Here is a 23,744-nt window from a genome sequence, read left to right on the forward strand (position 1 = left end):
GCCGTACGATAGTGGTGTAGTTCATTTATAGCCTGAGTTTAGCTTTTTAGGCTACTTCTGCTGATAGTATTATAGGCTTCAAAATTCAAAATCAAAATGTTTCAATTTTCCAAACTTTTAATTGGGTCCGTAGTGATGAAAAAAATAAACTTTTCGAAGCTCTGAAGCAACTGAACCAGCTGCTTTGCAAAATAATTTACGAGATTCATGTTCACGTTTTTTGTTGCTATAACGTGGATGTAATTTAAATTCTATTGCTTTATTTGAAAATAAATATGATGAACCCAACAGTGTAGTGACATGATGACACCCAAAGTACCGGTTATTTAAAAAAGAATGCCTTTTATACAGAGGCGGACAGTAGTGAAGTATTTTTACTCTGCTTATTACATTTTTTAATGTACTTATATTAATGTTAAAAAACAACTTTTATTTCTGAAATAATGCTTTGAATTGTAGTGAAGTAAAAGCTTCCCAAAGAAAAACACTGATAAAGTACAGATACTTTTTAAATTTACTTGAGTAAAGTAAAAATACTTCACTACTGTCCACTTCTGCTTTTATATGCAGATTTCAAAAGGAAAGTTTGTTAAGAACCAGAAGCCTATTAAGATATCTTTAATATTTCTTGATTTAAAAGCATGCAAACTTGAGGCTAAAAACACAAAAAGTGCTTTTTGCCATTTTTGAACTGTCACAGTTGGCATATAATGAAACAAAGATTGCTAAAGTCAACAGATTTTATTAATAGACCTACCAATCTCTGTGTAAAAATAAAATAATGATGCTGGCATCTTTATGAAAGTCATTTTTACATTCCTGTAAATTGGCAAATCTCAGGCGAAATTTGTCATTTTGACTCCATTATAGTAGATTCTTCGACTGTGACATTTAATATTTTGACTTTCATCACTATTTATGCTTGTGTTTCTACAGAAAAAAATATTAACAAAATCAAAAATTATTTTCTACAGAACATACAAATCAAATCCTCATTCAATGCCTTTGGCCTTTAACTCATCTTTCACTATCTTCAGGTAGTGAGGGTCTGGATAGCCATAACTGTGGACAAAAAATAAAAAAAATAAAAATACGGTGATATTTTACATGAGTATTTACATGAAAAGTAAACAAATTCTTTGATTAGTGGTTTTGCAGAACATGATGGATAACTGAAAGCAGAACTTCATACCTTTCTGGCCCACCGTATTTATTGGTCTTATGATAAATATCATTCCAGGTGACCACATTCTCTGCACCCGTAGTTGTTGATTTCCCGACAGTAAAGATCAGTTTCTGTTTAAAAGCCCTGTCCAGCAGTGAGAGCACTTCTTTTCCTTCACGGTTGTTTGGCAAGTACGCTTGACGATTTGCCCCAAGAAAAGGCTTTCCTGGGTTTGGATGCTTCTTCTAAAAATGATTTTAGATGTATTAACTGTACCATAACCTTAAACAAAACAATTTAAATATAGAAAGGGATCTACAAGGAGGTCACAGATATCAGTGAAACATCTAGTTTATAAATAACTGCTAACTGTGAGAAGTGTAGAAGCTATTTATACTTTATATTGTGTTTGTTTTCATTGTTTTTCTACAGTTTTTGTGCTTCCCCTACATAAGGGGTGTCCAATCCTGCTCCTGAAGAGTGACTGTCCTCTAGAGTTCAGCTCCAACCCCAATTAAACACTCCTGAACCAGCTAATCAAGGTCTTACTAGGCATAATAGACACTTCCAGGCAGGTCTAAGGGAATGATTTATTGCACAGCCTGCGGACCTTCTGCAAAGTGCTTTGCATATTTTGTATATTGTGAATTTTTTTTCATTATTAATACAAAGGTCAATCACAATTCCGTATGACTTATTCTTACCGTTTGAATACCACTGGGTATGTCGTAGGTAATTTCAATAGTGCCACAATCTGGATATCCAGGAAGACTCATTCTGCTTGTTGTTACATTCATTGTTCCATTCGGTTGGTTCCCCTCCAATATCCCAAACACTTCCTTACACACAGGACAGATGGATCCAAGACTCTCCACTGACATTCTTATACATTCCCGACAGAATTCATGTCCACATTTCAGTTTTTTCTTGTCGGTGAAGCTGTCCATACAAATAGCACACGTCTCCTCTTCAGCATGAGCATCTTTACTGTCATGACTAGAACTGTCTTTTGATTCTTCATTGAAACCAGTATCAATTTGTCTTCTAAAATTCACTCCATCATCCCATACTGGTCCTCCCACTGCTCCTGATCCATAATCAGGCATCTGATTCCATTTGATTCTCTTGAGTAACCAGTCGATTTCTTCATCTTGCCATCAAACACGTTCTTCTGAAGTTTGTCTTTGAATTGGCTGTCCAGTCCTGTTGTTTCTGTTTCAATGCCTTTGGCCTTTAACTCATCTTTCACTCTCTTCAAGTAGTCAGGGTCTGGATAACCAAAACTGTGTACAGAAAAGAGAAAAATAAAAATGCAACAAACTTCACGTACAGTGATATTTTGCATGAAAAAGTAAATATGAAATATTTGATTAGTGGTTTTGCTGGACATGATGCACAACTGAAAGCAGATTTTAATGAACTCATACCATTTAGGCCCACCATATTTACTGGTCTTATGATGAATATCATTCCAGGTGACCACATTCTCTGCACCTGTAGTACATTTCCTAATAGTAAAGATCAGTTTCTGTTGAAAAGCCCTCTGCAGCAGTGTGAGCACTTCTTTTCCTTCATGATTGTCTGGCAAGTACGCTTGACGATTTGTCCCATTAAAAGGCTTTCCTGGGTTTGGATGCTTCTCCTAAAAATAAGCAGGAAATTGATGTAACCACAACCTATAACAAAACTATATAAAAATGGAAGTGGATCTACAAGGAGATCACAGGTGTGAGAAAAATTTAAGGTTTATAAATAATGGTCTACTGAGATTAGTCAGTCATTTATACCGTACATGTATATCAAGGCCAGGCAACTCTTCTTCTAAATAGCCACTGTCCCACAGATTTTACAGTAGTTCTAACCATAATCAAACACACCTGATCAATATAATCAAAGACTTCAGGATTACTTAATATTTACAGACATGTGTGTGTTTGATTGTTGGAACTAAAATGTACATTGAATCTTCAGAAGCAGACTTGCCCAGCCCTGCCTTATACTGTGTTTGTGCGTTTTCACTGATTTTCAGCAAAAAAAAAAAAAAAAAAAAAAAACGATGGAAAATGAGTCAGCACCAAGATTGCTTGTTAATTATGAAATGTAAGGCTTTTTTTATGAAAGACTTTTGTGTTTTCGTTTGCTTTGTTGAAAATAAACTGCATACTGTTACACTGTCGATGATGTAAACCACTGGAAGACCATAGATGGTTGTCATATTTACTATGCTGCATTAATAAAAAGTCAGTTAATACAACGATATTTAAAAAATATTAGGGTACTTTGTTTAATGGACGATTATAACCCTATATATACTGCTTCATTGTTTTTCAGAGCAGTATACCTGCACTGAATGACACCATAGCTCCTCTGCAGGGTAGGAGTAGAAACACAGCTTTACGTTAAAGTGAGTGTGTTAACTACAACACTGATTTTTTCATCAGCTATATTATCTCCCTGTGTAATCATAAAATTTTTTTAAAATAATAAAAATTCAGTTTTATATATTCTTACCGTTTGAACACCACTAGGAATGTTGTAGGTGATTTCAATAGTGTCACATAGTGGATATCCAGGGAGACTTGATCTGCTCTTTGTTATAGTCATTGTTCCATTCGGTTGGTTTCCCTCCAATTTCCCATACACTTCCTTACACACAGGACAGATGGATCCCAGACTCTTTTCTGATGCACTTATACATTCCCGACAGAATTCATGTCCACATTTCAGTTTTTTCTTGTGGGTGAAGCTGTCCATACAAATAGCACACGTCTCCTCTTCAGCATGAGCATCTTTACTCTCATGTCTAGAATTGTCTTTTGAATCTTCATTAAATCCAGTATCTGCTTCACTTTGTCTTCTAAAATTTACTCCCTCATCCCGTACTGATCCACCCACTGCTCCTGATCCATAATCAGGCATCGGATTCCATTTGATTCCTGTTGCATGAGGAATGTCCCCTGAGTAACTTATCAATTGCTTCTTCTTGTCATCAAACACACTCTTCTGAAGTTTGTCCTTATATTTTTGTTCCAGTTTTGTTGTCTCTCTTTTAATCGCATCTGTAAATTTCTTCGGCCCAAAGAACAGACAGTTACTGGCAGACATGGTGAACATCATCTTTGACTCCTCTGATTGAATGTCCTGAAGGGCCTGCTTCACAATATCTGAATTCATGTTATGATTTATGGCAGCGTCACTAAAACTATCCGTACATCTCTGAACAAGTGTCTGAAAGTCCTCAGTGGTTTTAGACACAGAATCAGGGCTTGAGCTCTGGATATGTTTGATTGAGACGGACACTTCTGCACAAATAGAGACTCCATGCTGTTTCTCAAATTGTTCTAACTCTTTTCTGTAAGTGTGATGCATGTACCAGAACTCATAAAGGGGGACAGTCAGTACAGCTGGTGTCTCAGAGCTCATTTTATCAGTGTTAGTGGTCTCAGCTTTGTTTGGAGCTCTAACAGATACAGCAACGTCCTCAAAATTATTAGTGTCTTCTGATGCTGCAGTCACAGGCATAGAGCCAATCACCTAAAAACAAGTGATGGGATTTGATTAAAGGACTTTATACTCATAGTGAAATTAAAATAATTTCCCAAATTATTGCTACAAGTCATGGATTTGTTTATTATTATTATTATTACTACTACTACTGCTATAAGAGTCTGAACAGAAATTATTGCATTAATCAATCTTCTCCAGGGGAACAAGGACAATCATGGACCTGTTCTGTAGGAATTTATTACTTGGTGTGATGTTTCGAATCTCAAGCTAAACATTTCTAAAACTAAAGAGATATGTATAGTGAGTGTAATCACTACTAAAGGGGAGCATACTGTTACACTGATCCATAATCAGTTACACAGATTGTTATTGAGTATAAATACCTTGGGATTGTCTTAGATCATACTGAGGTGGGATAAATGGAATAAAATCATAAACAAAGACTATATTTTCCCAGGAAGTTGGTGTCAATGTTAATGTCTCAATATTAAAAGCATTTTAAAGTGCTTTTATTAAAAGTGATATGACGTTTTGCAATACTTGCTGGTTTGGAAATGTTACTGTGGAACAAAAGAGTTCACTTAGAAAACTATTGCAAGTAAGTTGTTTTGTAGTCACTTGACATGTTTAGAACAAATTTGCCAAACTAGATCTCTTAGTAAAGGCATGAAAATCATTTCAGAACAAAGGCACCCATTGTCCAAACAGTTTGAGCTTTTACCTCGAAGGTTTAGGATGCCAGTATTTTCTAAAAATAGGGGAAAACAATCCTTCTTGCAATTAAGTTTTTAAATAAAAGATAGTCTCCCTTTTTCATAGATTAAAACTGCCGCGTTTCCATTACCCTTCAAATTGCGCAAATTGTAATTGCGAATTGAAATTAAGCTCAATGGAAACGTGAATTTTGCAAAAACTCCCAAATATCGCAAAAAAAGTTTTTACGCTCGCATGAGGTGGTTTTTCAGGCAATTCGAAAAAGGAACATTTCGCAAAACTGCAATGGAAACAGTTTTTTCGCATTTACAGGTCACCTGACGTACAGTCATATCATCATTCTTTAAAGATAGCACGGTATATTTGTACAGAAGACGAGACAAGGGGTGCTTTTCTTTTCTTATTTATGTATCTCTTTCCTCGCACCTCAGTTTCACCCCATAGATGCAACGAGAGGATGCAAAAAAAAAAAAACAAGGACAGGGTAATCGAAGAAAATCTTATTTTTATATTGGAATATTCTTGATCCGTCGAGCGTCAGTTTAAAGCGTCATCAGCTGCGCTCAAGCCTCGAGTGATCTTATGTTATTGAAGTTTGACATCTAATACTAATAGTATTAATCTATTAACAATTAATCATTATAAACACACACACACACACATACCCAAATCATACTGGCTGTTATGTTGTTTTGCTGGTCTTTGTATTTGTATTTTGCATTTAATTTCTCTTCTGTAAATATTGTAATTGTCTGTTTGCATAATAAAAAAAAAAACAAAAAAAACATTAATCATTAACATAATAGAAACTAACAGTAATTGTCTATGCACCTGTGCATCGTCGCTCATAGCTCCTCGGGAAGCTTCCTCACGCCTCGTTCACCTCCTTGCGGTGCATTTATAGAATTGAAATGGCATTTATAGAATTAAAATGGCCTTCGAGATTTTCTTTGATCATTTTCCAGGTCACAGGCTGGAGGAATGAGGAAGCATCCATTGGAATATTGAAAAGCAACCAGGGAAGCATATATGAGGGAGAAGGGCTTCCAGAAGCCGTGGCAAATACGCTCCAAATAAATCTCTCAGAAAGAAGTAAATGACTTATAGCGAGAGGAAAATGACTCATCGCGAGAGTTTTAGTCGCATAACTTCGGTTAAAGGAAACGGCGTCATTTCGCAATAGTTTTTTATTGACATTTAGAAAATATTGCTAGTGATGATGAGTATGAGTTGACTGTACTAGGTGATGGATGTGTTATTACGTTTTTGTAAACTGATTAGGCTATGTGTGAACAGTGTGTACTGAAACACACTGAAAGAAGATTTCCCCACAGGGACAAAGAAAGATAAAGAAAGACAATGATTGTGTGCTTTGCCATTATTTAGTAAGCATGATACCTTTGATGAAGGAATTCCATTCTCGTACAGCATGGACGTCTGGCATGGTACAGTCACACACTGTGTTTCATCCGGACAAATCCATGCAGTCACTTCCTTATTTTCATGTTTAAACTTCAAAGGTATAGACCTGAGCTTTTTTAAAGCTTCTAGAGCTGCAGAGAAAAATAAAGAGTTTATTTAATGCTGACACTTAAAAACAATACGTAATAATAATTATTTAACAAAAAACTGAAATGAAAAACAAAATGCAATTGCTTGAAATGTTTCTATAAAATAAACTGTAACATACAAAATGTTATGCAGAATGAAACAAAGGGCAGTTTTTTAATAAGACAGCTAAATTAAATCAATTAGTGGATGTTTATTTGCAGTAAGAAACCATTTTGTTTGTCTTGAGGATGCTCAGACTGCCTTGCCTCCTCTGGAGGCTTTTTCATACCAGTCATGCTTGAGGCTATTTCATACCTGTTGAGTTTCAATTTATAAATGTCACGCAGCTCAATGCAAGCAGCCCATAAATCAATCCAAATGTTTGCAAACACTGCACTAAGTGGTGACAGAAAGCTGGTTTAGTTTAATTATCAGTTGTTATTAAAGGAAATATTCACCAGACAGTGATGTGCAAGGTCATTGACACCAAAGTACGAATCTAAGCTACATATTGACCGAGAATTTACAATAAGCTTTTTGTTAACATTAACATAATTTGTTAATATTAGTTAACTTGTGACACTTCCACAAATGCGAAAAAGAGAGAACATTTTCAATTAATGTTTTGATTATTTTTTTGTTTATAATTTTGGTGATGGTTATTTATGGAAACTATCTGTATGTAAATCATTTTCTGTGGAGGCAGGGGATGTGTTACATTGAATTGGGATGTGTGATCGAAGGAAGGACTCTTATTGTAAAAGGCCTCTGTGTAAGAGAGGGAAGGGTGGCCATTTTGAGAAAAGTTGTAGCTCATGGGGTGGCATTCTTGAGATACTGGCCAACAAAGGTGCTGGAAAATGGCAGGCTCTCACCTGTGCGATTGCAATGGATTAAAATTTCATCTGGCACGTTGACTGAAGGATTACCTGATCTTTTTGGGGGGCCTGTTACCAGTGGATTATCACGTTTGCTCCTTCTGGGATCATTTGTGGATTATTTTTTGAATCCAGAAATTCCTGAGAAGTTAATATGGGTGAGACTGTTGTTTTTTTTTTTTTTTTACTTTTTCTCTCTTACTTTTTTCCTTTTTTGCTGGGATTATCGTGTTTTTTTGGACTGCTTTTTTGTCTTGGACTCTCATTTAAGGTACCATTTGACTTCTGGACTCAATTCATTTTATTCATTGAGTTATAAGGGTTGTATTTGGTTTGAATGATGTTGATGAATATATGCTTTGATCAATGAAAGTCTTATGCTTTGTCCATGTTTTATAAGATTGATGAACGGTAAGGTGTACAAACTAATTCTAACCTCAAATAACCCCGTGGTAACAATGAGACTTAGAAAAAGAAAAGTTTAATTTGTTAAAAACTGTATGAGTTAACATGAAAAGAAATTAACAATACTTCTACAGCATTTATTAATCAATGTTAAATTTAACATTAAGTAGTACATTTTTTAAAACTGAGTTTGTTAACATTAATGCACTGTGAACTAACATGAAACTTTTATGTAACAAACATTTTATATATAATTTAATCAAAGATGAATAAATGCTTTAAATGTATTGCTCATTGTTAGTTCATGTTAACTAATGCATTTTCTATGTTGACAAATGGGGCCTTATTGTAAAGTGTTACCAGATTTCCTACATAGTGAACTAGTGACCAATTTTTACATGCAGTGTTACTCCAATGCATGTGGTATCTGTAATTTAGAGCAGGAGGTTCATGACCCTTGAGGTGCTTAAGCTATTATTAAAGAGTTAGTATAGTGATGGCTGATTTCAAAACACAGCTTCAGGAAGCTTCGGAGCGTTATGAATCAGTGTGTCGAATCATGATTCAGATCGCATGTCAAACCGCCAAATTGCTGAAATCACGTGACTTTGGCGCTCCGAACCGCTGATTCGACACGCTGATTCATAACGCTCCGAAGCTTCAGGAAGCAGTGTTTTGAAATCGGCCATCACTATATAAGTAATTATTTTGTTTTATTGGCGCACCAAAAATATTCTCGTCGCTTTATAATATTAATATTGAACCACTGTACTCACATGAACTGATTTAAATATGTTTTTAGTACAATAATGGACCTTGAGAGAGGAAATGTCATTGCTGGCTATGCAGGCCTCACTGGGCCATCGGATTTCAACAAAAATATCTTTATTTGTGTTCTGAAGATTAACGAAGGTTTTACGGGTGTGGAACGGTATGAGGGTGTGTAATAAATGACATTATTTTCATTTTTGGGTGAACTAACCCTTTAAGTACCTTCAAAAGTACTGTAGCATTGTGATCATTATTTTGTTTATGGAAAAGTAATCTGATAATGTAATTTGTGTTATTAGTATGGTGTTACCCCAACACTTTTACCCTTGTGCATTAATATGGAAAAAATACTGTATTTGGCTATTTGGAATACTAACATGAAATTTAAATTGAAAAATATATTGTAAGTGAATCTTCATAAATCATAATATCACCTGTTGATGGTGTTATCTGCACCTCTGCACAGGATGGATCATCCATGAGTTTAAGGCTGAGGACAGATGGTTTTCCTTCCAGTCTGAGCAAACAGCTCTGAAGGGCTTTCTGTAATGTTGCTCTCCATCTGTTTGGAAATGGGTCTGTCCAGTCCACTTTGATTATAAATTTAGCAATGTCCAGTGGTGCTGAAGGTTGTGGCCTTTCATCTCGAGCTGTATAAATGTCCTGTTATTGGAAAAACAGTTATGAATGCAAACTTACATGTCTGAATTTCCGAGTGAAAAATACTGACTTATACCTGAGTATACATATGGAATATTTTTTTGTAGAAGTGTCAAATTCAGCCCATTAACTGCACCATAGAATATCCAGTTCTTTTATAGTGTTTCTATTGTTAGCATTTTATTCTCTAATAATAATTTGACAACTGGCTGCAATAATGAAGACATTAGGAGCTAGATATGAAGTATTAGTCATTTTAAATCCGACACAGTAGTTCATCATAGGTCTTAAAATACTAAGAGAAATAATAGCATGGTGAGTTATAAGTCTAAACTCCAAACTGGTTGGAAATAATGCTGATTATTCCAGATACAGTAGAATATAGGCTGGGAGCAAAATAAGATTTTGAAAAAGTTTCAAATTTGAAAAGCTTTATAAACTGGTGGTTATATATATTGTAACAAAACAATCCATTTTTATTTGGTACATTATGCTTTGGCATTTAATCATCAATAACAAATTATCGATATTCTAGTAGGAATATTATCCTCAGAAAATCTATTGCTCAATCTTTACTCTTTAGTCAATACCTCTTCTGGCAGTAAGTATAGCTGATTCATTGTGACGTTTTGATGCTTTGTGTCATCCAGAGTTGTTATGGAGTCTTGACCCTCTGTGCCTGCTGTATATAAGTCCTAACATTCAGGGGGAAAAAAAACATCTTGAAACACAATTTTAAAAAATATTTTTAATAATACATTAAAAAAAGTTACAATTTATATATTTCAACTAAATATCTGGGATTAAGGCATGAAGCTGACTGGTGATGACAGGAACCTTTAAAAAGATACTGTCAATTCTTCTTTCTCCCACAGGATGATCCTGTCTAACTACTACCTGTCCCACAAAACACAGGCCACTGAACTGGTATGGCAAGCAGGCTTGTGGTTCTACCTACTTTAGATGTACATACAGTATACTGTAGACTGCATGACAAATGTTGTTATAAAGATGTTTAGGGAAATCTCAATATCAGAATAGTTGTAGCTCCTTGGAACAAAAACTGATCACATTAAACTGAGCACATTATAAGTTCAAGGTGCATGCCAACAAATTTGATAAGTTTTAAGTCAACAGTTATTAAATAATAACTGCTACAGATACAATTCCTACCTGGTTTCCCATGTTTTGTGTTTAAGGACTGTTATTCTGATGTGTATTTTCTGTTTCTATGGTTCTGTTATTTAACATACTATTTTTAGTTCCTGTTTGCCTTTGTTTTCATTGCTTCCTTGTTTGTTTCCACAGATACCCTTTTTTGTTGCCACAGCGATTCATTACCCAAAACTGTGCCTTGTTTAGCCTCTTGTTATCCTGTGTATTTATGCCCCTGTGTTTCAGTGGTCTGTTTCTCCCTGTTGTAAAGCTGTTCCTTTTATCTTCCTCTGCCTCAACTGGATTTGTGTTCCTTGTAGTGATGGTTAAATGAAGCTTTGTAAAGCACAGAGTCTCCCCTTTCAACTGTATCGCAAAAGGGTTCATTACTATTAGCTTTTAAACGCTGTGTACATTATGGCCATCTATTGGTCATTAAAAATTAAAAGCACCTACCAAAGTGCCATGTTCCGTTACAACCTCTGGTTTTCTGGTTCTGCGACTGATGCTTTATTTTATTTTATATAATGGTCATTGTCGAAGTGATTAATTTGAGTTGGTGTACTGGCATTATGTATTTGTTTCATTTATTTTAAATTAAATCTGTGATCTGTCTATTTTAACAGTTTTAGATTTAAATTAATTTGGGCTCTATATATTAATTAATTATTAATATTAAAATGTAAGGAAAACAGCACTGGGTTTCACTATTTTTAACCACATACTGAAGCAGTCACATGATTTCAGGTGAACACTGGAGAGAACAAAGCTTTGGACGTTAGAGATCACATGCTTTTGGCAAAATGAATCAAGCTCCGATACAGTGCTTTAATGTGAAATCTGTTTTTTTTTTTTGCTTAGGAGTTTTGGTGTCGAATGTAACATCACTAGTTTTTGTTTGGATTTCTGCCCTGTTTGGTCCTTGTTTGGATTATCTTTAATGTGCGTTTGTTTAAAAAAAACTGCTGCATCTCAACTCGCATGAGATGGACCCAGATCATGAGCCTCCTCATGACATTGCCACCACACCAGAGCCCTCAGCTGTAATGGCCGCCACTTCAGAGACCACAGCTGTCATGGCCGCCATGCCAGAGCCCTCACCCATCATGGCTGCCACTTCAGAGCCCTCAGCCGTCATAGCCACCACTTCAGAGCCCTCAGCCATCATGGCTACCACTTCAGAGACCGCAGCAGTCATGGCCGCCATGCCAGAGCCCTCAGCCATAATGAACGCCACTTCAGAGCCCTCAGCCATCATGGCCGCCACTTCAGAGACCTCAGCCGCCATGGCTTCCATACCAGAATCCATGAAAGCCATTTCGAGGTGTATGGGACTGGCATCCAAGGCAGTGGACCGTCAAGTGATGTCAGCCTGAACTCTCAGTCTGCCCTTTCACAGCCAAGGAGGCCATCTCTGAACCCTCTGCCGGTCTTCAGCTTCACCTTGGCGGTCACCGGCTCCGTCTGCCCCACCCTGGTATTCTCTGGCTCCGTATGATCCACCTTGGTGATCTCCTGCTGTTGCTTCTCCTTGGTGGTTGCCAGCCCAGCCTGCTCCACCCTGGCCTGCTGCATTTTCGGCTCTGCCATAGCTCCCTGAGCCGCTGGCCCACCCTGGTTCCTAGATCTGCTCTGGCTCCTGAGCCTCCGGCTATGCCCTGGTCAACTGCTCTGCCTACTAGGCTCCCTGAACTGCCAGCTCTACCTTGGCTCCCTGCTCTGCCCTTGATCATTACTTTGCTGGCTTAGCTTCAGGTTCAGCTTCAGTCTCAGGGCCCACTTCCACCACACAGGCCTGGCCCACCATGCCTCCCCTGGTCTGCCTGGATTCATGTTTCTATTTGAGGAGCATCTGTAATCCGCTCCCTTATTTTTATATGTTGCTGTTTCACTTCCTGTGTTTAGTACCTGTTTGCCTTTGTTTCCACTGCTGCCTTGTTTGTTTCTATTAGTGTTAATTGTGTCAGCAATTTTTTTTATCTTAGTCTTAGTCCTGTTAAATGTAACTTTTATTTATTTATTTACTTTTATTTAGTCAACCTTGTCCTGTTTTTGTTTAGTCAAATACCTCCTCTCAAATATTATAACAGAGAAATTCCTAATAGTAATTCCAATAATTCCAAGTAATTCCATTAATGTTTCTCTATTAAAAACAACGGCATAAAAGACCATACATATTGCCACACAGAGGTTGTGTAAGTACAATCAGCAACCACAATCGCAAACAATACAGTCGAGATCCATGACAGAACACAGACTGACTGAATGACACTTTCATTTAAGCAGAATACCTCAAATGGAAATCGCTGAACTCCAGCTTACTTGTACAGTAGTGTATGTCAGTGTTTTCAGATCATGGCACCTCCGCAGAGAGCGTGTGCGAATGGTTGCCAAATTGCATAAAGCAAAAAGGTGTCCGTTTAACAGAAAAGCTCTGACTGGGGGATTTGAACTCTTGATATCTGGCAACCGCAAACATGAACGCTCGCCTAATAGAGTTTTGTACAGCAATCTGAAATGTTTTGGCTCCTCTTTTTTTCAACAAAAATAAAAAAAAAACATTTTGGTAAAGTTTTTTAATGTTCTTTTAACTACATTTTATTCATTTTTCGTCAACAGTATTGCATGTTGTTATAGTCACAGTTATTGTTTAATGGCCTTAATGGAAAAAAACTTTGTTAACAAAATCTATGATGAAAAATGTTTTATTAACAAAATTAACACTAGTTTCTATAGTTACCCATAGTGACTCTTTGTTGCCATAGTGATTCGTTACCCACACTTTAGCCTCTATTATCCTCTGTATTTATACCCCTGTGTTTTAGTAGTCTGTTATCAGTCATAGTCTTTAGCTCCCCGTTGTAAAGCTGTTTCTTGTTTGGATTTCTGCCCTGCTTGGACTTGTACCTTGTTTGGATTACCTTGTGTCTCTGTCTGTCAATAAAAACTGCTGCACTTAGATCCAAGCATCTACTCTTCCCAGCCAACGCAACAAGTACAAGTCAAGTGTTATTTTATAAAATAACATAAACATGGATTTTTGGAATTTTTCTTTGTAATCACATGGTTTTTGAGGCAAATATTCAAAAATTGAAGCTGGACAAGGTAGACTGTTTTCTAAATTTTGTTCAGAGTCATCATGCCATTCAAACATGCCCCCTCTGATTTTTGAGCCAAATGGATTTTAAAAATTCCAAAAGAAAAAAAAAAATAATTAAGTTCCACAGTTATTGCAGTTACAAAAGTAATAGTGCCCCAAACTTGCCACCTTTTGCTGAATTACGCCTTTATGAAGTCAAAAATATGTTACTTAGTCCAGCGGTTTTCAAAGTGGGGTCCGTGACCCATAGCCAGGTGGTCCACAAAATAATTTGTTATAGCCTACCGTTTTTTTTTTTCCGGACTATAAGTCGCATTATCATCTGAAATGTGCTATTTATTCCAAAGTGACTTATATAATGCATTTAACGTCAAATAATCTAAAAAAAAAAAGTAGGCACTTAAAGGTTTCTATAGATAGATATATTTCTCATGTCTGTGCGTCAAGTATTCTCTGTGTTTTGGTTCATTTTTTGTGCATGTGCGCCAGAAAGACGTTCAAGGAGGCAAAGACAGAAAAAAGCGCATCCTGTTGTTTTCTTTATTTTTCAAAGGCATGACATTTTGTAGTCATTTTTTTTAATGTATATAAATAAAAAAAAAGACACTTTATTGTTTTGAATGATATACTCTTATCCTATTTGACCATAAATAATCGTGTTAAGTTGTTTCCACTGCTAAAGAAAAAATCCAAATGATCGTGCCGGCGCCTCACACACGGACACAATATGTCAGTTCTAGCACTGCTAATTTGACATCACAGCCTGTTCACTATCACAATAAAATACAGTCAACTGAACATATAAAACATTCTGCTTAATTTAATTTGTCTGTTGTACACTATAAAGGCTGTGCCGGTCAGTCATTATACTGTCGACTTGCTGTTATTCGAAATCTCATTTCTCTACATGTGAAAATGCTGATTTACGTGTATATATTGGGACTGAAGTATGAAGCTTTCTTAACATATATAGTTAACATAAATTGTTCAGCATCCAAATGTAAGGCTACATTACAAATATGGAAACTTTGGACCAAATGAGAGATGCGCGAGCCCAGAGTCTGTGCAGTTTCAGTTTTGATTTAAATTAATTCATTTAGGATTTGTAGCCTATATTATTATTATTATTATTATTATTATTATTATTATTATTATTTTATAGGGGTACTTATTTTTCATTCTTGTTTTGTTCTGAATACCATTAATTAAGGATTTACTGTGGAGTGAGGGGACATAGTAAGCCTACATGTTTGTGTGTGTGTGTGTGTGTGTGTTTCTTAACAACGCAACAAAGTTTGACACACTCAGGTGCAACTTGTTTTCTGGAAAATATGGTAAATTATAAAATTGTACTGTATTATGATCATTTGTGCAAAAAACAAAACACACACACACACACACAAAACAACATATCTTTGAGCTCAGTCACTGTTATAATTTTGAGATGATCCTTGGAAATGTTTTTCCCCCTGTAAGGGGTCTTTACAAGTTTACATGTACCCTCAGTATGTGTACTTTAAAATCCTGGGTCAAATATCATTCTTAAAATTTTAGCTAAATGTACCATTTTTAAAACAACTCCACCCATAGTGCATGTTTTGTGTGAGGGATCATTTTCATGAATCGATAAATGAACTTATACCAAACTGGACAACAATCAAAAACTTCGATCCCAATCGACCACACATCCTTTACACAAGGGAATTTGCCAACAACACAGGACACTCCTTCAACATGCACCCCAGAAAACAATATGGGATGGACCTTATAAATGCTTAATCATTTTTTACAGTTTGATTAATATCCATCAGTTGTAAATGATATCTTACCAAACTAATGTAAAACTTATACAAAACTCAACTACTTATACTTTTGTTCCTAAGATATATGAAATATATCTATATAATCTATAATCATTCATCTCTTAAGTTATATGTGTTTCATAAATGAATTGTAAAGTTACTGTTACTTACATATTGGTCAATGTCAACTGGCTCTGGCTGTTCCTGTGACATGGCTGCGAGAGAATCTCCAATCAGCAACCGAAAGCAAACTTGAGCTTTAAGTAAATAAAGTTAAACAAATCAAATCATCAGATTTCTTTAAGGGGTCATGAGACTGTGTCAGGTTTTTCCTGATATTTTGACATTGTACAATAAAAACATATTGTAAGTTTCAAAACTCAAAACTTTCTCTCCAGTCCTATAAGAGCATTTATTGTTTGATTTACAGCCAATTAATGATTGATGCCATGCTGCACATCATGAAAACAGGTGAAGATCAAGAGGAAATGACATAGTCTTTCATCGCTCACCTCACCTCATTTTCCCTGCTCACTCCCTCCTATCTGGAGTGAGTAGGGCATAGGGATGCTCACTTGCATTGGAATTTGCCCAGTGATTAATAAATAACTTAAATCTACACTATGTAACTTTTGGTACTCTATTGATTGAAGCATAAAACGTCAAGTCATTTGGGTAGGAACATTGTTTTGGAAATTACTTCAGCTCTGCTGTTTTGTGTGGATGAATCTGATGGCTTGAGGCGTACTGGTGTGTAGTTTCCCACTAAATATGTCCCGACAGCACTAAAATAAAAAAATAAAAATTATTATTATCCTGTTCCTCAAATTCAGAATCAGAGTCGACACAAGCGACCCCAAAACTGAGTATTTGGGTTAGAGGGATGAAGAGATGGTGGAAATTGTCCTGCATTACTACATTTTAAATCCGCTAACATTATAAATAAACCTAAGGGAAATTAATTTAAAAAAAAAGGCATTTCATGAAAAGACAACACTAAAACTTTAAAATTAACACAAAAACGTCTGTTAAATTGTAACTCATTGTTTACAATTGATTGATTCGTAAATGGGCTATAATGTTGTACATGAACATGTTATGGCTGAAGAGACCGTTTTTAGTTTCATTTTCGTTTTGTATAGTTTGTAAATAGTTGCGAAACAAAATAGCCTACTTTTAAACATTTCGTTTAAATTTGATGGATCTTGTTTGCCTTTATACATATTTTAACTTTTTATGTAGATATGCGGCGGTTGTTGACACCCAGAATGACGGTAGGCTATTAAATTTACTGAGCATTTATTGTCAACAATAGTATGCTAACTAGCTACTGAACCATTAGAGAACAAATAAATAGAAAAATCTGTCTTTTAGTCTTATAGTCTACTTACCGAAAACCGTGAGGTTTGGAACATGTGAGCTGTAAACCTCTGTACTGCGCGATTCAAGCTGATTAAATGTTTCACTTTCAAAAAGGACTTTCTACAGCGGGCGCGAGCGGAGCGATGCGACGCGTGGCGACAAATCTCAAATATAGGCCTATATATTCCCCTTTACTGTTTTTATGTTTTTTTTTTTTTGTTTGTTTGTTTCTCGCGCGCGCGCATACATGCATTTTGTTACGCTCTGAAATGTTGCCTTGTGATAAGAAAATGCAACATTCTATCAATTTAAATCCCTGTTTCGAATAAGTCTGATAACTATTTTGTTATGTTGTAGCCTACTACACAGACAGCAGACAGTACACGAAAAAGATTAATATCATGTATTATATAAAATACCGAAAAACGTGTAGCCTAATACAGTACATAAACACAACATAATACAACATAAACAGCAGCAGCAGAACAAACTCACTGTCATTTCTGTGACTGTCTCTATAACCCCGCCCCTTTTGCCCAGCAACCCTGAACCCCACAGTTACAGCCAATCATAATCACCTGTGTTAACAAATCACCATATCTCCCCTCTTTAAAGTTCTACTGCCTCATTATTATTATTTTTTCCCCTCTGGAACAAAGAAAGAAGCAGATTACTGTTTTAATCATCTAACAGATATAGAACAATGTCAACTGTTTATAACAGTCAATCTCCTTAAAGCTGCAGTCTGTAACTTTTTTGGGTTAAAAATTATTCAAAATCAATTTTTGAGCAATACATAACCAGCCAGTATTCAAAACGATCTCCTTACTTTAGCTCGATTCACAATGGTAAGCTTGTAATAATGTTTTATAATAAATCGATACTGGTGGATTTCCACAGGAAATTCGAGCATGCAGCAGTTCGTCTTTGCGTCATTACATCACGTCTGTAAACAGAAGGAAGGAATGCCAGCTAGACTATGCATTTAGGATGCTACTGGTAGCGGATCATTTATTGCCTTTTCTCATAGCAGCTGCAATAATTAAACTTATTTTAATAGCGGATTGTAATCCAGAAAGGTCCAAATGACAATCATCAGTGACAACTGGAGATTCAGCCGTGGTCAAAAAGCAAAAGGACTGCGGAGTGACTACAGAAATTGAAATCTACAGGTAACGCTAATGCACACTAAATAAATAGTCACGCAATGCTGATGTTGTTAACATTAACAATTTGAGAACAAAGTATAACAACAATAATAATTTGCACGGTTTGATGCGACATGAGCTAAGCGATCATTAGATTTAATCACCATTGGCAGCACGATTTATTTTAGGCCTAATGCTTTTTCCCTCACTTGGTCAGAACAAAAGTGGCAGACATGTTAATTACTTGACATTTCCAGTGAAAATTCCTACTTTGGTCATACTTCAAGACTACAATCTGTGATTCCGAAGTATATCCACACTGGTATGGTGACAGCAAACATTAGATTCATCCATGCTGACGAGCTGTGCCGATGCACAATGCATGTAAAGATGATAATTCCACATTTAACTGCAATTGCAGGTTTCAAACAGAGATGGCAACTAAGAGGCAAATCTTACGGACAGCAGCTTTAACGTAACCTGTCAATAAACAAAACATGATATAGCATTCATTAATTCACATTTTCCTCTTGCATACAGTATGCTATAAGACTTAACATGCAAAGAAACTCTTTACATCAACATAATATTAACACTTACCCCAAAACATTTCCTTAAACTTTGCAGGCTGTTTTACCTCTCTGCCAGCAAGGGTTTTACAGGTGAGTGTACAGTATGTGTGTGGTGTGGTGGGAGATGGGGTACTAGATCCATTCATAGAGTTTGTGGTTATATCAGTCTCAAGAGAGGGTCCATCAGTTAATTTCTGGAACGCTCTGGATCCCTAGTGGAAAAAAAAGTATACTTTATTGTATTTTAAATATATTCCCTTTTTCTATAGTACATTGCAAATATACTAACAAAAAAATTACTATCTTTAAATATATAAAAAGTATATTAGCATCATATTTTCACAATACAACTTTTAACACACTTTAAAATAATTGTACTTTAGTATATTTTCTAAAAAATATATTTTAGAAAAATATACTTGAAGTGTAAGTTCAGTTCATTTTTTAAAAGTGTATTTATTTGCACTTTATAAAAATATATTTGAGGTATATTTTAACTGTGTGCTGAAAATGATCATTGTAACAATGCACTGTAAGTATATTTAAATACATTATTTAATATCCTGAAGTTGTAGTGTATTTAAAGTTAAATTTGAGTATGTTTTTTAAGTTTAGTTATTCATCCTTGGAATTCATTTTATTACTTGTGCTTATTTATTTCAGTATGACTAATGCATAAAAAGCCCATTTTTTAATATATGCAGTGTAGCCTACAATTGCCAAATATGAGTAAATATGTTTAATAAGTTTACACTGGTAGAATCATTTTACAATCATACACACATATCTATATTAGACTTATCTATATTATATTATCTATATTACTTAACACACCACAAGTAACGTTACATGCGAGAAAAATATGTTGAGTGGTTAAATTTGTATATGTGTCTCTGTTTTCAACGAGAGATTGTACTTTCCTTTGTCTGTACAATGTATGACCTGGGTTCATGAGCTTTTCCAACGACTTGCCGATGTTTTCCATCCTTTTTCTCCATCCAGCTTGACTTTCACACTTTGACCTGGATGCAAGTCAGGTAAACTGCGTGCTGAGTAGCGTCGGTTGTAAAAGTACTGGCATGCCTGTTTGGTTTGTTTGTCCTTCCTTCTGACTTGTTCATAGTCAGTTGACTTGGTAGCAGGTTCTTTGGCAGGATCGGAACTGTTGTTCTGCTCTGGCGTCCGATCATAAGTTCAACTAGGCTTAGTCCAGTTGCACTGATAGGTGTAGAACGATAGATAATCATAAGAGCTAGCTGTGGATCTGGCTGTCTGAGCATTCGCTTTGCAATAGCAACACTCCTTTCAGCAGCACCATTAGCCTGTGGATAGTGAGGACTGGAAGTAGTCTGAGTGAAATTGTATGTTGTTTTAAACTCTGCAAACTCAGCGGCCGTGAACTGAGTAGCATTGTCTGTCACAAGTTCATATGGGATACCCCATCAAACAAACATGTTTTTCAGATGTGTAATTACCTGCTGGCTTGTGATTGCTTGTAATTGTGCAATCTCAATATCACGAGAATAACAGTCCATGACTATAAGGTGTTTCTTGCCATCTAGTTCACAGATGTCCGCAGTGATCTTTTGCCATGGGCTGTTGGGAAGAGTTGTAACCATCTCTCTTTTGTGTAGGCTTGTTGACTTGGCAAAACTCACATGTCTCCACTGTTTTTGTGATGTCTTTGCCAATACCAGGCCACCATACTGACATGTTGGCTCATGTGAGACCTTGATGGCTTGTGTGAAGTTGACGTAACACCTCTTGTCTTTGTGAACCTGGAATCACTATTCTATCCTCATACAACAAAAGTCCATCAACTTCAGAGAGATGAGCTCTGACAGTGTGAAACCCATGAAGTGAGTGTGACAGTTGAGACATCTGACTGGGCCAGCCTTGGTGAATGTACTGACTGAAGATCTGAATCTTCTTGCGTGGCTTTCCTTATGGCACTTGTCTTCACTTACAGGCTTAGTAGACAGTACTGCCTGTACAAACACCTTGACGTCCTCCTCTGTGTCAGACTCGCCCTGATGTGTCAACGGATTTTGAGAGAGAGTGTTGGCCACCACGAGCTGTTTGCCTGGCACTTGCATTGCTTTGACATTAAATCTCATCAGGCGCATTAGTAGTCTTTGGCATCTTATGGGAGATTTGTCAATATCATGTGTTTATCAAGGGCACAAGAGGCTTATGGTCAGTCTGGAGTTCAAATTTATCCATACCTTGTAGATATCGTGAGAACCGCTCACACGATATCACACTGCTGTAATTTCAGAAATGTACATACAAATAACACAGTTAGCTAACAATGTATTAATTTAAGGAATGTATTAATTTAAGGTAGAAACAACGAGCTCATGGAAGTAATGAATACATATTAACAGTGATTAGGATATATAGAAAATTTTGGAATGGTGCATGCTGATCCAGAGTTTGCGTCATCTGAAGCTCTCGCAGGGGTTGGGGTTTTCTCTTTACAGGTGTTGAGGCAAGAACGTAATAGTCAAGTGCAATATTGCAATCTATGTGCGGCACTGAGGGAACTTTCTAGAAATAGGCAATAGCACTTGAAAAAACACCTGACCCATGCCACGCTATATATATACTGTATGTCACTGTAATCATCTTTACCTTCATTACAATCGTCATCAATCAAAACTTCAGCGCCACTGAAGTTTTCTTTATGCAACTGAGAGATGTGGTTTGCGTATACTGTGATGTATGCTGGTACTGACCACTAGGTGGAGCCCTGTATACATATATCAGTGGGGTGACACAAAGAATACAAAACAGTGAACAACTTGTGGTGTGATGTGTTTTTATTATATCTTTAGTTTCCTACGTATTAAGCCTAATCAGCTAACAAGGAGTTACTAAAAGTTATCACATGGTGTCAGAAGTTCACAATGGACCAGCTAAAACCTCCAAACGAACTGAGTTTCGAAGGAAATAACGCAGAAAACTGGCGAACCTGGATACAGAAGTTTGAGTTGTATCTTGTTGCAAGCGGAATATCCGAGAAATCAGGCAAGATAAAATGTGCCACTTTTCTTCATGTTGCAGGAGAAGAAGGTATTAAATAAGCGATAAAGGTATTTAAAACCATGGATTTTGAAGCGAAGCGAATGATTATGTAGTACTGAAAGAACAATTCAGGCGTTACTGTGAACCGAGGAAAAATTTAACATATCTAAGGCACATGTTTTTCACTCGAGCTCAGGGACCGACTGAATTGATTGATGCTTATGTGACTGAGTTAAAAAACAAAGCCAAAGAATGTGAATTTGCACAGTTGACTGAATCACTGATCCGAGACCGCATAGTGTGTGGTGTAAACAATGATCAAATAAGAGCTCGACTCTTAAAGGAACACTCCACTTTTTTTGAAAATAGGCTCATTTTCCAACTCCCCTAGAGTTAAACAGTTGAGTTTTACCGTTTTCAAATCCATTCAGCCGATCTCTGGGTCTGGCGGTACCACTTTTAGCATAGCTTAGCATAGTTCATTGAATCTGATTAGACCGTTAGCATCTCGCTCAAAAATGACCAAAGAGTTTTGATATTTTTCCTATTTAAAACTTTACTCTTCTGTAGTTGCATTGTGTACTAAGGCCGACGGAAAATGAAAAGTTGCGATTTTCTAGGCCGATATGGCTAGGAGCTATACTCTCATTCCGGCATAATAATCAAGGAACTTTGCTGTCGTACCATGGGTGCAGCAGGAGAAATGATATTACGCAGCGCCTGTGACCCCCTGCCTGCACAGGGAGCATGCCTTGCAACCATAAAGACATTTGTGAGAGACGCTGCGCAATATCATTGCGCCTGCTGCACCCATGGTATGGCAGCAAAGTTCCTTGATTATTACGCCGGAACGAGAGTATAGTTCCTAGCCATATCGGCCTAGAAAATCGCAACTTAGTACATGATATAACTACAGAAGAGTCAAGTTTTAAATATGAAAAATATCGAAACTCTTTGGTCATTTTTGAGTGAGATGCTAATGATCTAATAAGATTCAATTAACTATGCTAAGCTATGCTAAAAGTGGTACCGCCAGACCCGGAGATCGGCTGAATGGATTCGAAAAAGGTAAAACTCAACTGTTTAACTCAAGGGGAGTTGGAAAATTAGCCTATTTTTTTTTAAAAAGTGGAGTGTTCCTTTAAGTGAACCGGATCTTGATCTGAACAAAGCTGTGGATATCTCCAGAGTGAGTGAAGTCACAAAAAGCCAAAATAAAGCACTCCATGAGGAAACAAAAGTGACTGTGAATAAAATTAGCAAGCTAAAGCTAACAAAGAAGTCACCTGAGAATAGTTCTGCTCCAAGCGCATGGTCAAAGAAAGAAGAGGAATGTACCAGATGTGGTTACAGGCATGAACCGAGGAAGTGTCCTGCATATGGACAAATATGTAAAGTGTGTCCCTGAAAAAATCACTTTGGAAGGATGTGCAAAATGCAAAAACAGAAAGACAAAACAAAGTTCACAGTAAGAAAAGTTCATGAAATTGAACAAGAAGATCACACAGAACTGTTCGTGGGTGCCCTTGAAGAGAAGCAGACTGAAAAGAAAACCGAGAGACAGGTTAATAAAGCAGCGGATACCACAGTTGTCGAAAAAAGACAAGTGGACAGAAACACTTAAAGTAAACAAAAGAGTGCTTTCTTTTAAACTGGATACTGAAGCAGAATGCAACGTGATTTCTTATAAAGACTTCAGAGCAGTTGCAGGAAAATCTGTGACAATGCGCAAGTTGAACTGTGTGTTAGTGGCATACTCTGGCCACAAGATGGAGCCGAAGGGTAAAGTAAAGCTCATCTGCCAGTTCAAACACAATGAAGCTGAGATTGAGTTCCAGATTATAGAGAAAGATTCACCTGGTATCCTGGGGAGGTCTGCGTGCACAGAGTTAGGACTGGTCAAAAGAGACTACAAGGTGGACTGTTT

The 23,744-nt window shown here is 36.6% G+C and overlaps 1 protein-coding gene and 1 long non-coding RNA gene across 7 annotated transcripts; one reads left to right on the forward strand and one right to left on the reverse strand.

Annotated features, from left to right (window-relative positions):
- Positions 1-726: 726 nt before the first annotated feature.
- Positions 727-17,617, reverse strand: dtx3lb.3 (deltex E3 ubiquitin ligase 3L b, tandem duplicate 3). Of its 6 annotated transcripts, none has more exons than XM_051913543.1 (9): positions 17,566-17,617; positions 16,409-16,493; positions 15,880-15,965; positions 10,242-10,346; positions 9,426-9,654; positions 6,785-6,939; positions 3,677-4,699; positions 2,593-2,807; positions 2,002-2,448 (listed from the first exon to the last, which is right to left on the reverse strand). In XM_051913543.1, exons 3-9 carry the CDS (start codon positions 15,919-15,921, stop codon positions 2,217-2,219), a joined length of 2,001 nt encoding a protein of 666 aa, XP_051769503.1. In that variant the 5' UTR covers positions 15,922-15,965; positions 16,409-16,493; positions 17,566-17,617; the 3' UTR covers positions 2,002-2,216. The 6 variants fall into 6 exon arrangements, with proteins under 6 accessions (XP_051769507.1, XP_051769503.1, XP_051769502.1 ...); XM_051913542.1 differs by lacking the exon at positions 17,566-17,617 and adding an exon at positions 17,100-17,534; XM_051913546.1 differs by lacking the exon at positions 17,566-17,617 and adding an exon at positions 17,100-17,534 and having other exon boundaries at positions 16,226-16,493.
- On the forward strand, positions 6,967-13,767 carry LOC127523072 (uncharacterized). Its single transcript, XR_007932812.1, has 3 exons — positions 6,967-8,086; positions 10,527-10,578; positions 10,960-13,767. It is a non-coding gene; the product is annotated as an uncharacterized LOC127523072 (long non-coding RNA).
- Positions 17,618-23,744: the final 6,127 nt, after the last annotated feature.

Source organism: Ctenopharyngodon idella, chromosome 11 (assembly GCF_019924925.1).
Source record: "Ctenopharyngodon idella isolate HZGC_01 chromosome 11, HZGC01, whole genome shotgun sequence".
In the NCBI taxonomy this organism is placed as follows: Eukaryota; Metazoa; Chordata; class Actinopteri; order Cypriniformes; family Xenocyprididae; genus Ctenopharyngodon; species Ctenopharyngodon idella.